At 52.8% G+C, this 14602-nt stretch overlaps 1 protein-coding gene across 10 annotated transcripts in view; it reads right to left on the bottom strand.

Annotated features, from left to right (window-relative positions):
- The window catches only part of LOC116954900 (semaphorin-6A-like), a 179372-nt gene that overhangs the window by 27232 nt on the left and 137538 nt on the right, over positions 1 to 14602 (bottom strand). For all 10 annotated transcript variants that reach the window (XM_076052753.1, XM_076052751.1, XM_076052752.1 and 7 more), the window contains one exon: positions 13724 to 13843. In XM_076052753.1, the coding sequence (XP_075908868.1) occupies positions 13724 to 13843 (120 nt within the window). The remainder of the gene's footprint in view (positions 1 to 13723; positions 13844 to 14602) is intronic.

Below are 14602 nucleotides of genomic sequence, written 5' to 3'. Positions count from 1 at the left end.
GTGTGTGTGGGTGCGTGCGTGGGTGTGTTTGAATCTTTACGGGAGATCTTTGTCTTTGTGTGCGATGGAGGTGGGGTGGGGGGGGGGTGATGGATAGGTGGGTGGTGGAGATGTTACACGTAAACATAAACAATGAAATAATCCATTAACACGAGGGTGACGATTAATTAATTACGAAAGCTGTGATGACGGAGCATCGTGAATGCGTCTTGCTAATGAACCCTAATTGCGTCGATGTTAAAACAAGTTGATGGACGCACCGTAACAACAACAATAACACCCAACAACAACAATATCCAATAACAACGATGGGTCCCTTGATCAATGTTTAAATCATCACGTCGCGTCTGGCCGACGGTAGCCACGGAGGAGAGAAAGTCGTAGGTTCAATTCCAAGTCGGGTTTGGGGTGGGTGGAGTGGGGGGGGGGGGCTGTGACGTAGCTACCCAAGTGTGCAGGCGGTGCAACTGCACAGGAGCCCATGGGAACCGAGTTCAGGAGCTCATCATCCGTGCAGAGGAATGGAGACAGAGCGAGGGGCTGAAGGAGAGAGTGGTTTTCACACCTGATGATGATTGCTTGGTGTTGCAATGGAAACGTCGTGAGAATTTTGTTGTTTTATTTTTTATTATTCCCCTTCTACGTGACTTTACCTAAAGAACCAAGAATAAGTGAGAGTGTATTTCGTGAAATATTTCATTAAAAATGGGGGGGGGGGGGGTTACATAATGCAAAGCATTAAAAAAACCCGAAATGATGAACGAAGCAAAGTGCCGACTACACCGAGCATCTTCTTGTTTCCTCTGATCGTAAAAAAGAGAGAGCGAGGGGGAGGGAGACGGAGAGAGAGCGATAGAGGGAGCGAGAGAGACAGAGTGAGAGCGATAGAGGGGGAGGGAGAGAGCGAGAGGGAGACAGGGAGCGAGAGAGACTCTAGGGAGAGTTGCGTTGCAATTAAACTACACAACTGGAGTAATCATTATTAATGTTGTTATTCTTGCTGCTGCTGCTGCTGTTGTGGTTGTGTCCAACTGGATAGTTCCCGGACGAGCGATCGCCGTACGCAACAGACGGGGTTGTCAGCAGTGGTGGAAGCAGCAGCAGCAGGAGAAGTCATCGGTGTTGTGGGCAGCAGAGGGCACCACAGCAAAAATCAAACAACCACCTTGACCCCGATCCGTGCTGACCAGAGTGGCGTAGTCCGGTCACGGCATTGCGCTTCCACAAGCATGGTGCGATGTCGACTACTTCACCGGGTACACAGGAGGTCGTGGGTTCGATCCCGACCCTAATGCCTGCTGTGTATACAGGGTGCTTCAAAAAAAAGAATGTCAACACTCATATGGGACTATCGTTTTTCACGGAAAAGGGACGGATAATAATACACTGTAACGTGATAACAAATGTAATGTTAATAGCTTCATAAAGTCAAAGAGTCTCCCACGTGTTCGCCATCGTTGTCAACGCGCGCCTGGAATCTCCTCCAGGCGGTCTCCAGAGCCAGGAGGAGGAGGCGGTGGCACATTTCTTGCGGCGTTGTTGCAAAGTGTCGGAAGTGTTAACATTGTTTTTCAAGCACCCTGTATATTTTGAGTTGGCGTTTTTTCCACCCCCCCCCCCCCCCCTCTCTCTCTCCCCGTGGTCGCGTGGATTTTCTCCGGGGTCCTCCGTTGTTTCCTCCACATTTAGAATCGACATCACGCGTTGAGAGTAATTGGGCTGCTATGAATGTCCACGCGACGACGATAATGATGACGACGATGATGACGATGATGACGACAATGATGATGACGACGATGATGATGACGATGACGACGATGATGACGACGAGGATGGTGACGACGATGATGATGACGATGATGATGACGATGATGATGACGATGATGATGCACCCCCTTCGCTGAACTATCATTTGGTCATGGCGAGGTCGCTTCTGAAAGAAAAAAAAAAGCTACACAGCTCAGTGAGGCCTTACCTGTTCAAATAAGGACAGATTCGATTGGAGTCCTTTCTGAACAAGTGGCAGTGCCCACACCTTTCCCCATCCAGGGCTGTACGTGTACCCGTTGATAGCGTTGGGTCTGCGTGTTAATGGCAACGTTCCCACCGATAATTTCGCGCGTGCCGCACATCTATTTCCGTTTCTGCAATTCGCTTTTGTTGTCGATTTATAAACATATTTTGACTTATTATTAATACACATGTATCCTCTTTGGTTCTTTCGGTAAAGTCACGTAGGTAGAAACAAATATATATATATATCAGTGAAAAATAAAATAAAATAAAATAATATATCACTGATGACTTGTACCAAAAGATACTATATCAGTGCTATATATTATTTTTGGTTTTATTTTATTTTTCTACCTACGTGACTTTCCCGAAATAACCAAAGAGTATGGATTCCTGCAGTCACGAAAGCTTCAAATCTAGGAAGACACATGTATGTATGTATATTTTTGTTTCGCGGGATGAACTTTGAGCGTAACGAGGTGGGGGAGGCGTGAAGCCAACAGGCGTCATTTGGGTGTCGTTAACGAGGAATAATGAAACTCGTCCTGGGAAGTTGCGGAGAGCCTCAGCTGCAGTGACTACCGCCATCACTCACTCACTGGCGCGCGCGTGTGTGGGTGGGTGTGGGTGGGTGTGTGTGTGTGGGTGTGTGTGTGTGGGGTGTGTGTGGGTGTGGGTGGGTGTCCCCCACAACTCCCGATTGGTGATGGGGCAGTTGTGGAGAGAGTGGAGAGTTTCCTATACCTGGGCAGTGTGCTTATGACCGGCTCCGGTTTAACAGCGGAGGTCTCACTCCGAATCAGTCGAGCGGCATTATCTTTTCATCGGTTGCGTAGCGCTGTGTGGAAGCTACCTGGTCTGTCGCTCCGCACGAAGCTTCGGGTCTTCTCGGCCACGGTAATTCCTGCCTTTCTCTACGCTTGCGAAACGTGGACCCCTTAATGGAGCATCTTCGCCGGTTGGAAACATTTAGGCTGGCCTGCCTACGATACATCCTGGGTTTAACCAGGCTGGATTGTGTGAGGAGCTCACAAATTCTTGAAAGATCTGGGCAAAGTCCCATCGGTGAGCTCCTCCGGCAGGCAAGGCTGCGTTGGCTGGGTCATGTAGCCCGCATGCCCAGCCACCGCATGCCGAAACAGCTTTTGTTCGGCCGGATCGAGGGGGCTAAACGGGCGCGGCACGGGCTAGAGAAGAGATGAAGTGATGTGGTACAGGAGGACGTGGAGCTGAGTGGACTTGCCGATGACTGGTACCAGCGGTGTCAAGATCGGCCTCTGTGGAGGAGGCTCGTGAAGGACGCTACTGGGCAGTTGGAGGCAGTCGCCCTCCAACAACAACGGAGGGCGGAGGAGCGACGCTCACAACAACGAGCGGAGCGCCGGGTGGCTAAAGCACAGCAAGTTGGCACAGCAGGTGGCACAGGTGGTGCATCAGCGAGCCATCTCGGTCATCTCAGTCAGTCGACCCGTGGCACCTGGGTCTGCCCCGTGACTTCCTGCCCGCGGGCGTTCGACGCTTCACGTGGCCTCAAGGTGCAAATGGCCTGGCAAAAGCGTCGTGGTGATGTCACCGCCACTTAGTGGCGAATGGCGGTTGTTGTTCTGTCTGTGTGTCTATGTGTGTGTCTGTGTGTGTCTGTGTGTCTATGTGTGTGTCTGTGTGTAGAAACGGTAGTGTAGCGGTTCGCGCGCTGCGCTCCGAACCCCGGCGACCCGAGTTCGATTTCCGCTCACGGCCAACACCAGTGACGATTACTGAGATGACCGATTGATGAACCGCCAGCTGTAACCCCTCCTGTGCCCACTCGCTGCATTTTAGCCGCCCGGAGACCCACAGACTCGCATAGAGACCCACAGACTCACACGGAGATCCATAGACTCACGTAGAGACCCACAGACTCGCATAGAGACCCGCAGACTCACACGGAGATCCATAGACTCACATAGAGACCCACAGACTCGCATAGAGACCCACAAACTCACACGGAGATCCATAGACTCACGTAGAGACCCACAGACTCGCATAGAGACCCACAGACTCACACGGAGATCCATAGACATACGTAGAGATCCACAGACTCACATAGAGACCCACAGACTCACATAGAGACCCACATACTCAGAGACCCGCAGACTCACAGAGTCCCAATGACTCACATGGACATCCATAGGCAACAGTAGAGACTCGAAGGCTCACACAGGCTAAGAAGTTGTGATTAAACCGGGGCTCTCATGTGTAGTGAGCCGATGGTGGCAACACTGCCGTCACCAAGAGACGAGACACACACACACACAGGCAAAAAAACGCAATCGCACGAGACTCGAGGCCAGCCGCAGATTTTTGACTAAATTGGAACTCTTGAGATGCTAAAATATCTCGCTCGCGAGACGAACCTCACTCTCGTAGGCGGAGCGCGTGCCAAAGTGAGACCCCCCACCCCCCTCCTCCCCCGAATTCTGCCAGGCGTGGACCCTGAGGCACATGCCTCGAGATTTTGTTGGATGAGCGAGGACGCGAAAAATGTATAATTTTCACGGACGGAGCCCGGATACGCGCGCACTTTTTTTTTTTTAGTTTTTCCTTCAGATGATCCCACATGGACGCGTTTCTTTCTCTCGTCCTCGTCACTTAATTTCGGACCGATCCGAAGGTGTGACGTCATCGCAAATGTCGCGAGCTTCATCCGGAGCGATGACGTCACAACGCGACGTCGACGAAGTAAAAAAAACAACGGGGATCTGAAATTGTAGCAACATTTTTTTTTACGATTTTTTAGAAATTTTTAATTAAACAAACCCTCCCCCCCCCCCCTCCCAATTTCGGATAAGCATTCACTCAACGCTGACAGCCATTACATATACATAAATATGAAAGTAAATGGAAATAAATAAATAAATATGCTTATATGTATTTTTTTTAAACCCACACCGGAGGTTATTTACGCTGACGCACGCCTGCCAACAACACAGCCACCCCCACCCCACCTTGGCAGGGAGTCTGACCGCCGTGCTTGAAGCAGCCAAACAATCATCACCTGCGAGTCTGGCGTGGGGGGGCCGCACAGCGGGGGGTGGTGGGGGGGTCTGGAGTGACGCAGCGGAACGCCAGCGCCCGCCGAACCGTTAACGAGCCAATTACAATCTCATTTACATTTCCTTTTGTTGTTACCCTTGTCACCCGTGATGAGCGTCAACCTCCATCCCTCTTCCCCTCCCTCCCTCTGCCCCTCCCCTCCCCTCCCCTCTCCCTCCCTCCCCTCCCCTCCCCTCCTCCCCCTCCCCTCCCTCCCTCCCTTTCCTCCATCCCTCCCCTCTTCCCTTTCCCTCACTCCCTCTGCCCCTCCCCTCCCCTCTCCCCCCTCCCTCCCTCCCCTCCTCCCCTCCCCTCCCTCCCTCCCTCCCCTTCCTCCATCCGTCCACTCCTCCCTTTTCCTCCCTCCCCTCCCTCCACCCCTCCCTCCCTCCCCTTCCTCCATCCCTCCCCTCCCTCCCTCTCCCTCCCTCCCCTTCCTCCATCCCTCCACTCCTCCCCCTCCCTCCCTCCCTCCCCTTCCTCCATCCCTCTCCTCCTCCCTCTCCCTCCCTTCCTCCCCTTCCTCCATCCCTCTCCTCCTCCCTCTCCCTCCCTCCCCTTCCTCCATCCCTCTCCTCCTTCCCCGCTCAACTCACTGACGGCTGCATGCCGCGCTGTCGTCATCTTCATGACCGACAGATTCCGGACCCTGCGCTGGCCTAGCACAGTGAAGTAGGGGACGCCGCAGTGGCTATGAGATGTTAACTACCTCGCACGGTATGCAGGAGGTCGTGGGTTCGACCTTGACCGTAACTCTGACGCCTGCTGCTGTATATTTGGAATTTGCATGTCGCTCCCCTCCCCCCTCTGTAGTCGCGTGGATTTGTCCCCGGGTCACTCCGATTTTGTAGAACTCTTTGTAATAAATGTCCACGCGATGATGATGAGCCACTTGGCTGAGCCATCATTTGTGATGGCCAGGTGGTCGCTCTTGTAAAATGAAGGGCTACATATTGGCTCAGTGCGGACTTTACCTGCTAAAATACTACAACAATAACATTATATTCTTGGTTCTTTCGGTAAAGTCACATAGAAGGGAAACAATAAAATAATACAAATATGAAACAATACAATTCTCACGACGTTTCGACTGCAACACAAGCAATCATCATCAGGTGTGAAAACCACAGCAAGAAAAATTTGAAAAAAGTGGCGATTATTTTTAACGTTAGCACCACGGTTTTCGCACCTGATGATGATTGCTTGTTTTGCAGTCGAAACGTCGTGATAATTTTATTGTTTTATATTTGTATTATTTTATTGTTTCCCTTCTACGTGACTTTACCGAAAGAACCAGGAATATGAATTCCTGCAGTCACGAAAGCTCTAAATCAACAACAACATTGTTCAAATTAATACAAAGCGGCGTGGAGGAAAGTCCTCATCCAGCTGTGGATTGCCGAAGCGAGTGTGGATTATAATCAACACGCCTGGAGCGAAGTGGACGTCATTGGCGAAGGAGCCAGAGTTTAACCTAGGACAGACTCACACAGGCTCTGTGGATCCTATAGACTCTATGGATCCTATAGACTCTATGGATCCTATGCGAGTGTGAGCGGGTGTGTTAATGTAATTGACGCGTGAACGTGCACAGCGGATTTTGCGAGGTGCGCGCGGGACGCGTCACGCGCGCACCTCGCTCGCCATCGACGCAGGCGAGGAATCCAGGGCAATTTAAACGCACAAAAAAACGTGACCCAGTTATTTCAACAACATACAACAACAAAAAAAACCTCGCGACCCGCGTGCACGCTCTCGATAAGAAATCAGACAAAATGCGCGCACGCCCGCACACGCACCCATTAATAATACAATGTACTTTAAAGTAGCAAGACCCACGCCGCCCCCCCCCGCTTTCCGAGAAAATAAATAGGTCAACCACACCCATCGCTCGCACACACACACCCGCCACGACGCTCAAACGCGAACAACTACAACACTAAAGACAAAGATGCACCACCACCACCCCCACCGAGTCGCCGGACACACGCGCCCTGTTTGGAAGCAAGTTGCTGTCAGCGAGCAGCACCTGCGAAGGAGGCTGTAGGGGACAGCGCACTCGGGGGTTTGGGTGGTGAGCAGCACGCCCGGCCGCCTTTGTCTCCCCAGTGGGCGTCGTACAAAGACGGGGGTCACTTTGCCACCGCGCGCTTTCAGGTGCGCTACGCCGCGGCCGTCTGGAACGCTCTTCCTTCCGATATTTGCAAGCCACTGGGAGCTCTGCACGTTCACATTTAGAGCTGTTTTTTGTGCCTGTTTAGTTTGTTGTCCTTCCCCGCACCTCCGATTAGCGCTGTTGGCTACGTACGATGCGAAAGAAGTTCAACATACAGTACATACATACGCATTAAGTACACGACCTAGGAACATCCACCCCCGCCGATGCTAATCACGCACAGCATTTAAATGAAGGCTGAGTCGACCTAGGGGAGGCCCAGGACCGGTTCAAATAATCGCCACTGGTGGTTCGCCGTGAGCGTGAATCTAACTTGGGTCGCCGGGTTCGTAGCGCAGCACACTAACCACTACACTACCGCTCCCCACAGCACATACACACACAGAGACAGACATACACACACACAGACAGACACACACACACACAGACAGACACACACACACACAGACAGACACACACAGACACAACAACAACCGCCATTCGCCACTAAGTGGCGGTGACGTCACCACGACGCTTGTGCCAGGCCATGTGCACCTTTAGGCCACGTGAAGTGTCGAACGCCCGCGGGCAGGAGGTCACGGGGCAGACCCAGGTGCCACGGGTCGACTGACTGAGATGACTGGCTGGTGCACCACCTGTGCCCCCTACTGTGCCAACCTGCTGTGCTTTAGCCACCCGGCGCTCCACTCGTTGTTGTGAGCGTCGCTCCTCCGCCCTCCGTTGTTGTTGGAGGGCGACTGCCTCCAACTGCCCAGTAGCGTCCTTCACGAGCCTCCTCCACAGAGGCCGATCTTGACACCGCTGGTACCAGTCATCGGCAAGTCCACTCAGCTCCACGTCCTCCTGTACCACATCACTCCATCTCTTCTCTAGCCCGTGCCGCACCCGTTTAGCCCCCTCGATCCGGCCGAACAAAAGCTGTTTCGGCATGCGGTGGCTGGGCATGCCGGCTACATGACCCAGCCAACGCAGCCTTGCCTGCCGGAGGAGCTCACTGATGGGACCTTGCCCAGATCTTTCAAGGATTTTTGAGCTTCTCACACAATCCAGCCTGGTTAAACCCAGGATGGATCGTAGGCAGGCCAGCCTAAATGTTTCCAACCGGTGAAGATGCTCCATTAAGGGGGTCCACGTTTCGCAAGCGTAGAAAAGGGAGGGAATGACCGTGGCCGAGAAGACCTGAAGCTTCGTGCGGAGCGACAGACCAGGTAGCTTCCACACAGCGTTACGCAACCGATGAAAAGATATTGCCGCTGGACTGATTCGGAGTGAGACCTCTGCTGTTAAACTGAAGCCGGTCATAAGCACACTGCCCAGGTATGGGAAACTCTCCACTCTCTCCACAACTGCCCCATCACCGATTGGGAGTTGTGGGGGGTGGAGTGTCCGATGGTACAAAATACCCAGGCAGGTGCTTAGTTTTGGTGGGGCTGATGGTAAGGCCCCATCTCTTAGTGGCACGCCCCAGTCTCAACAGCAGCGTCTCCAACTCCTCCTCTGAATGATCAGCTATTACCAAATCATCAGCATATATAACGTGGTTGAGCAATAGGGAGCCATCCCTTGACTGCACCCGGGCATCGATCAGCCTCCCATTATATCTATACCAAATGGAGAGTCCCCCGGTACAGCTATTGAAGGCTTCACGAACTACGTGGTCAAAATAGATGTTAATAATGTGGGAGTCAGAGGACATCCATATCGCACCCCAAGGTGTACAGGGAATGGCTCTGACTCCCGGCCACGTAGACAGACACACACACAGACACACACACAGATAGACACACACACAGACAGACACACACACCCACAAACAGACACACACACACAGACAGACACACACACAGACAGACACACACACAGACGCACACAGACACACACCCACAGACAGACACACACACCCACAAACAGACACACACACAGACAGACAGACACACACAGACAGACACACACACACAGACGCACACAGACACACACAGACAGACACACACACCCACAAACAGACACACACAGACAGACAGACAGACACACACAGACACACACACCCACAAACAGACACACACAGACACACAGACAGACACACACAGACAGACACACACACTGACACACACAGACAGACACACACACCCACAAACAGACACACACACACAGACACACACAGACAGACGCACACCAACCCCGTACCATCGGCCGCTGTGCCCTCCTCCCGTGGCGGTCTTCATCGGTGCTTCTCGCGACGAAACAGCACTTGCCCCCAACGGTCTACTAAGGCTACACGGGGGATCTTTGTCTTTGTTTGTGCCACCCTCACCCCACCCCCAGCTGAAAGCTCGCCCCCCCCTCTGTATAATTCATTACAATCAAAATCAAGAAGGCGTTGGTGCAGAATATTGAACAATTGTGGCGGGGGGGGGGAGGTGGGAGGGGGGCAGTGGTGGGGGTAGGGGGGGTAGTGGTGGGGGGGGGGCAGTGGGTGGGCAGTGGGGGGGAGTCTCAACCCTCCCCCGAGAGGGGGTGGCTGGACACAATGCAACAACGACAACAATGGAGCAATGGGGGGGGGGGGGGCAGTGGTGGCGGCGCTGGTGGCCTGTTCGCCGTTCCTCGAGCGCACGAGCCGGCGAGGCTGCCTCGTTACTCACCTCGTTACTCACCTCGTTACTTTCCCCTCGTTACTTCCCCCTCCACCCCACCGTTACTCCCCCCACCCCTCCTGCTCGCCCACCTCCTCCCCCCCCCCCACCATTGACCCTCCCCCCCCACCCCAACCGCCACTCACTCCCCACGTTCCGCGTTCACCGCTGGTGTCGAGTTCAGCAACATTCACTGTTGCACTGCACTTCCACGCTCCCCCGCCGCCTTCAACTCGCCGCTGGCCCGGCACGGCCCCGGCCGACGCGCGGACACGACAGAGGGGAAGGGTTTGTGTGAGGTTCCCGTCGTGTGAGGTTCCCGTCGTGTGAGGTTCCCGTCGTGTGAGGTTCCCGTCGTGTGAGGTTCCCGTCGTGTGAGGTTCCCGTCGTGTGAGGTTCCCGTCGTGTGAGGTTCCCGTCGTGTGAGGTTCCCGTCGTGTGAGGTTCCCGTCGTGTGAGGTTCCCGTCGTGTGAGGTTCCCGTCGTGTGAGGTTCCCGTCGTGTGAGGTTCCCGTCGTGTGAGGTTCCCGTCGTGTGAGGTTCCCGTCGTGTGAGGTTCCCGTCGTGTGAGGTTCCCGTCGTGTGAGGTTCCCGTCGTGTGAGGTTCCCGTCGTGTGAGGTTCCCGTCGTGTGAGGTTCCCGTCGTGTGAGGTTCCCGTCGTGTGAGGTTCCCGTCGTGTGAGGTTCCCGTCGTGTGAGGTTCCCGTCGTGTGAGGTTCCCGTCGTGTGAGGTTCCCGTCGTGTGAGGTTCCCGTCGTGTGAGGTTCCCGTCGTGTGAGGTTCCCGTCGTGTGAGGTTCCCGTCGTGTGAGGTTCCCGTCGTGTGAGGTTCCCGTCGTGTGAGGTTCCCGTCGTGTGAGGTTCCCGTCGTGTGAGGTTCCCGTCGTGTGAGGTTCCCGTCGTGTGAGGTTCCCGTCGTGTGAGGTTCCCGTCGTGTGAGGTTCCCGTCGTGTGAGGTTCCCGTCGTGTGAGGTTCCCGTCGTGTGAGGTTCCCGTCGTGTGAGGTTCCCGTCGTGTGAGGTTCCCGTCGTGTGAGGTTCCCGTCGTGTGAGGTTCCCGTCGTGTGAGGTTCCCGTCGTGTGAGGTTCCCGTCGTGTGAGGTTCCCGTCGTGTGAGGTTCCCGTCGTGTGAGGTTCCCGTCGTGTGAGGTTCCCGTCGTGTGAGGTTCCCGTCGTGTGAGGTTCCCGTCGTGTGAGGTTCCCGTCGTGTGAGGTTCCCGTCGTGTGAGGTTCCCGTCGTGTGAGGTTCCCGTCGTGTGAGGTTCCCGTCGTGTGAGGTTCCCGTCGTGTGAGGTTCCCGTCGTGTGAGGTTCCCGTCGTGTGAGGTTCCCGTCGTGTGAGGTTCCCGTCGTGTGAGGTTCCCGTCGTGTGAGGTTCCCGTCGTGTGAGGTTCCCGTCGTGTGAGGTTCCCGTCGTGTGAGGTTCCCGTCGTGTGAGGTTCCCGTCGTGTGAGGTTCCCGTCGTGTGAGGTTCCCGTCGTGTGAGGTTCCCGTCGTGTGAGGTTCCCGTCGTGTGAGGTTCCCGTCGTGTGAGGTTCCCGTCGTGTGAGGTTCCCGTCGTGTGAGGTTCCCGTCGTGTGAGGTTCCCGTCGTGTGAGGTTCCCGTCGTGTGAGGTTCCCGTCGTGTGAGGTTCCCGTCGTGTGAGGTTCCCGTCGTGTGAGGTTCCCGTCGTGTGAGGTTCCCGTCGTGTGAGGTTCCCGTCGTGTGAGGTTCCCGTCGTGTGAGGTTCCCGTCGTGTGAGGTTCCCGTCGTGTGAGGTTCCCGTCGTGTGAGGTTCCCGTCGTGTGAGGTTCCCGTCGTGTGAGGTTCCCGTCGTGTGAGGTTCCCGTCGTGTGAGGTTCCCGTCGTGTGAGGTTCCCGTCGTGGGAGGTTCCCGTCGTGGGAGGTTCCCGTCGTGGGAGGTTCCCGTCGTGGGAGGTTCCCGTCGTGGGAGGTTCCCGTCGTGGGAGGTTCCCGTCGTGGGAGGTTCCCGTCGTGGGAGGTTCCCGTCGTGGGAGGTTCCCGTCGTGGGAGGTTCCCGTCGTGGGAGGTTCCCGTCGTGGGAGGTTCCCGTCGTGGGAGGTTCCCGTCGTGGGAGGTTCCCGTGCAACGCAGGGGGCTCGCTCTTTGCGTACTATGGCAAGGGGTGACTCGGACTGACGTCACGGGCACGGGGCGTGGCCAGGAAGCCAGGGGTCAAACCAAGTGGCTGCCGTCACGCCGACGGGGATTAGAGGGCGCTGTGGACTCTCGCCGCCCATGATTATTATTATTAACACTATAGTAGTAATAATATAGTGTTAATAATAATATAGTGTTAATAATAGTGTTAATAATACTATAGTGTTAATAATAGTGTTAATAATACTATAGTGTTAATAATAATAATATAGTGTTAATAATAATATAGTGTTAATAATACTATAGTGTTAATAATAGTGTTAATAATACTATAGTGTTAATAATAATAATATAGTGTTAATAATACTATAGTGTTAATAATAATATAGTGTTAATAATAATATAGTGTTAATAATACTATAGTGTTAATAATAATATAGTGTTAATAATATAGTGTTAATACTATAGTGTTAATAATACTGTTAATAATAGTGTTAATAATACTATAGTTTTAATAATAATATAGTGTTAATAATAGTGTTAATAATATAGTGTTAATACTATAGTGTTAATAATACTGTTAATAATAATAGTGTTAATAATACTATTAATAATAATGTTAATAATACTATAGTGTTAATAATACTATAGTGTTAATAATACTGTTAATAATAATAGTGTTAATAATACTATAGTGTTAATAATACTATAGTGTTAATAATACTGTTAATAATAATAGTGTTAATAATACTATAGTTATAATAATAATATAGTGTTAATAATACTGTTAATAATACTAGTGTTAATAATACTGTTAATAATACTAGTGTTAATAATACTATAGTGTTAATAATACTATTAATAATACTGTTAATAATACTATAGTGTTAATAATACTATAGTGTTAATAATACTATAGTGTTAATAATACTATAGTGTTAATAATACTGTTAATAATAATATAGTGTTAATAATACTATAGTGTTAATAATAATATAGTGTTAATAATACTATAGTGTTAATAATATAGTGGTAATAATACAATAGTGTTAATAATATAGTGTTAATAATAATATAGTGTTCATAATAATAGTGTTAATAACGTAGTGTTCATAATAATACAGTGTTCATAATAATGTAGTGCTCTATCTGACCTGGGTTGCTACCGATGATTAGGGGATCATTTACTGGGCAGTACTGTACTTTATTAAACATGTATGTATAATTATATACATTTTATATACACTTGAATTGGATATATACTACACTTGTAGAGTAATATAGTATTATATAGTAGTACTGTATAAAATAATATAATAGTATATAGACACACAACAAGGCGTCAGGATGGGCATCGAACCCACGACCTCCTGCATACCTGGCGAAGTAGTTAACATCTCCTAGCCACCGTACATACATAGCACTGCGATAGGGGAGGGGGGAAACGTGGGTTACTACCACCCCCCCCACCCCCCTTATGCGCTTTGGCCAGCGTAGAAGAGTAGGCCAAAGCACCTTGTGCAGACGGCTCTCTGGCAGGCTCACCTGCGGGCGCTGGGCCCGTCGCCTCCGCGGGGCGAGGTGGAGGAGCCCGCGGGGCCGACGTTCCAAATCCCCGTCGCGTGATGGACGCTGTTACAAGCTGCCACCGTCCCGGTGGAGCGGGGGGGGGGGCGGTGAAGCGGGGGGGGGGGCGGTGGAGTGGGGAGATGACGCAATGGTTGTTACCTTTGAGCCATTTGGAGTCGTATTTGATGGTGCGCAGAGCGGGGCTGCTCCCCAAGCTCCGGTAAATGACAGCGTCGCTCGCGAGGAAATCCGTCACCGTCGCGGAGTAGAGCTTGCCTCCTGTGGGGGGCGGGTTGGTTTGGGGGGAGCGGGGAGAGGGGGGGGCACGCGGAGTGTGGGGGGGGGGGGCACAGCTGTCATCGTGGACGAGCGTTGACGCGTGGCGAGCGGGCGTGCGGTAACGCGTTGTGGAGCGGTAACGCGTTACCCTGGCGACAAAGCAACACGCGTTACCCCGGCGACACGCACCGCGTCGTTACCCCGGCGACACGCACCGCGGCGTTACCCCGGCGACACGCACCGCGTCGTTACCCCGGCGACACGCACCGCGGCGTTACCCCGGCGACACGCACCGCGTCGTTACCCCGGCGACACGCACCGCGGCGTTACCCCGGCGACACGCACCGCGTCGTTACCCCGGCGACACGCACCGCGGCGTTACCCCGGCGACACGCACGGCACGCTGTGACCACACGGCTGAGAGCGTGAGTGCGGCGCGGTTGGCATGAAAGCCTGGAGGAGGAGGAGGAGGAGGAAGGTGTCCTCTGTGGCTGGGAGTGGGCAGTGGATGAGGCCTCGCTGGAGCAGAGAGCCATGTGGCTCTGATGAAGATGACGACAAAGATGATGACGATGATGATGACGACGATGATGACGATGATGACGATGAGGATGATGACGACGATGATGACGACAACGACGATGACGACGACGATTATGATGACGACGACGACGATGACGACGATGATGACGACGACGACGACGATGACGACGACGGGAGTGACAATGACCACGGGGGAGTGGACCCGTCCCGTGTGGA

The sequence above is a fragment of the Petromyzon marinus genome, chromosome 57 (genome assembly GCF_048934315.1).
Source record: "Petromyzon marinus isolate PM22_M1 ecotype Great Lakes invasive population chromosome 57, UKy_Petmar_22M1.pri1.0, whole genome shotgun sequence".
NCBI classification, from domain to species: Eukaryota; Metazoa; Chordata; class Hyperoartia; order Petromyzontiformes; family Petromyzontidae; genus Petromyzon; species Petromyzon marinus.
Note: the sequence above shows the minus strand (reverse complement) of the source record. Positions and strands in the feature narration are given on the sequence as shown.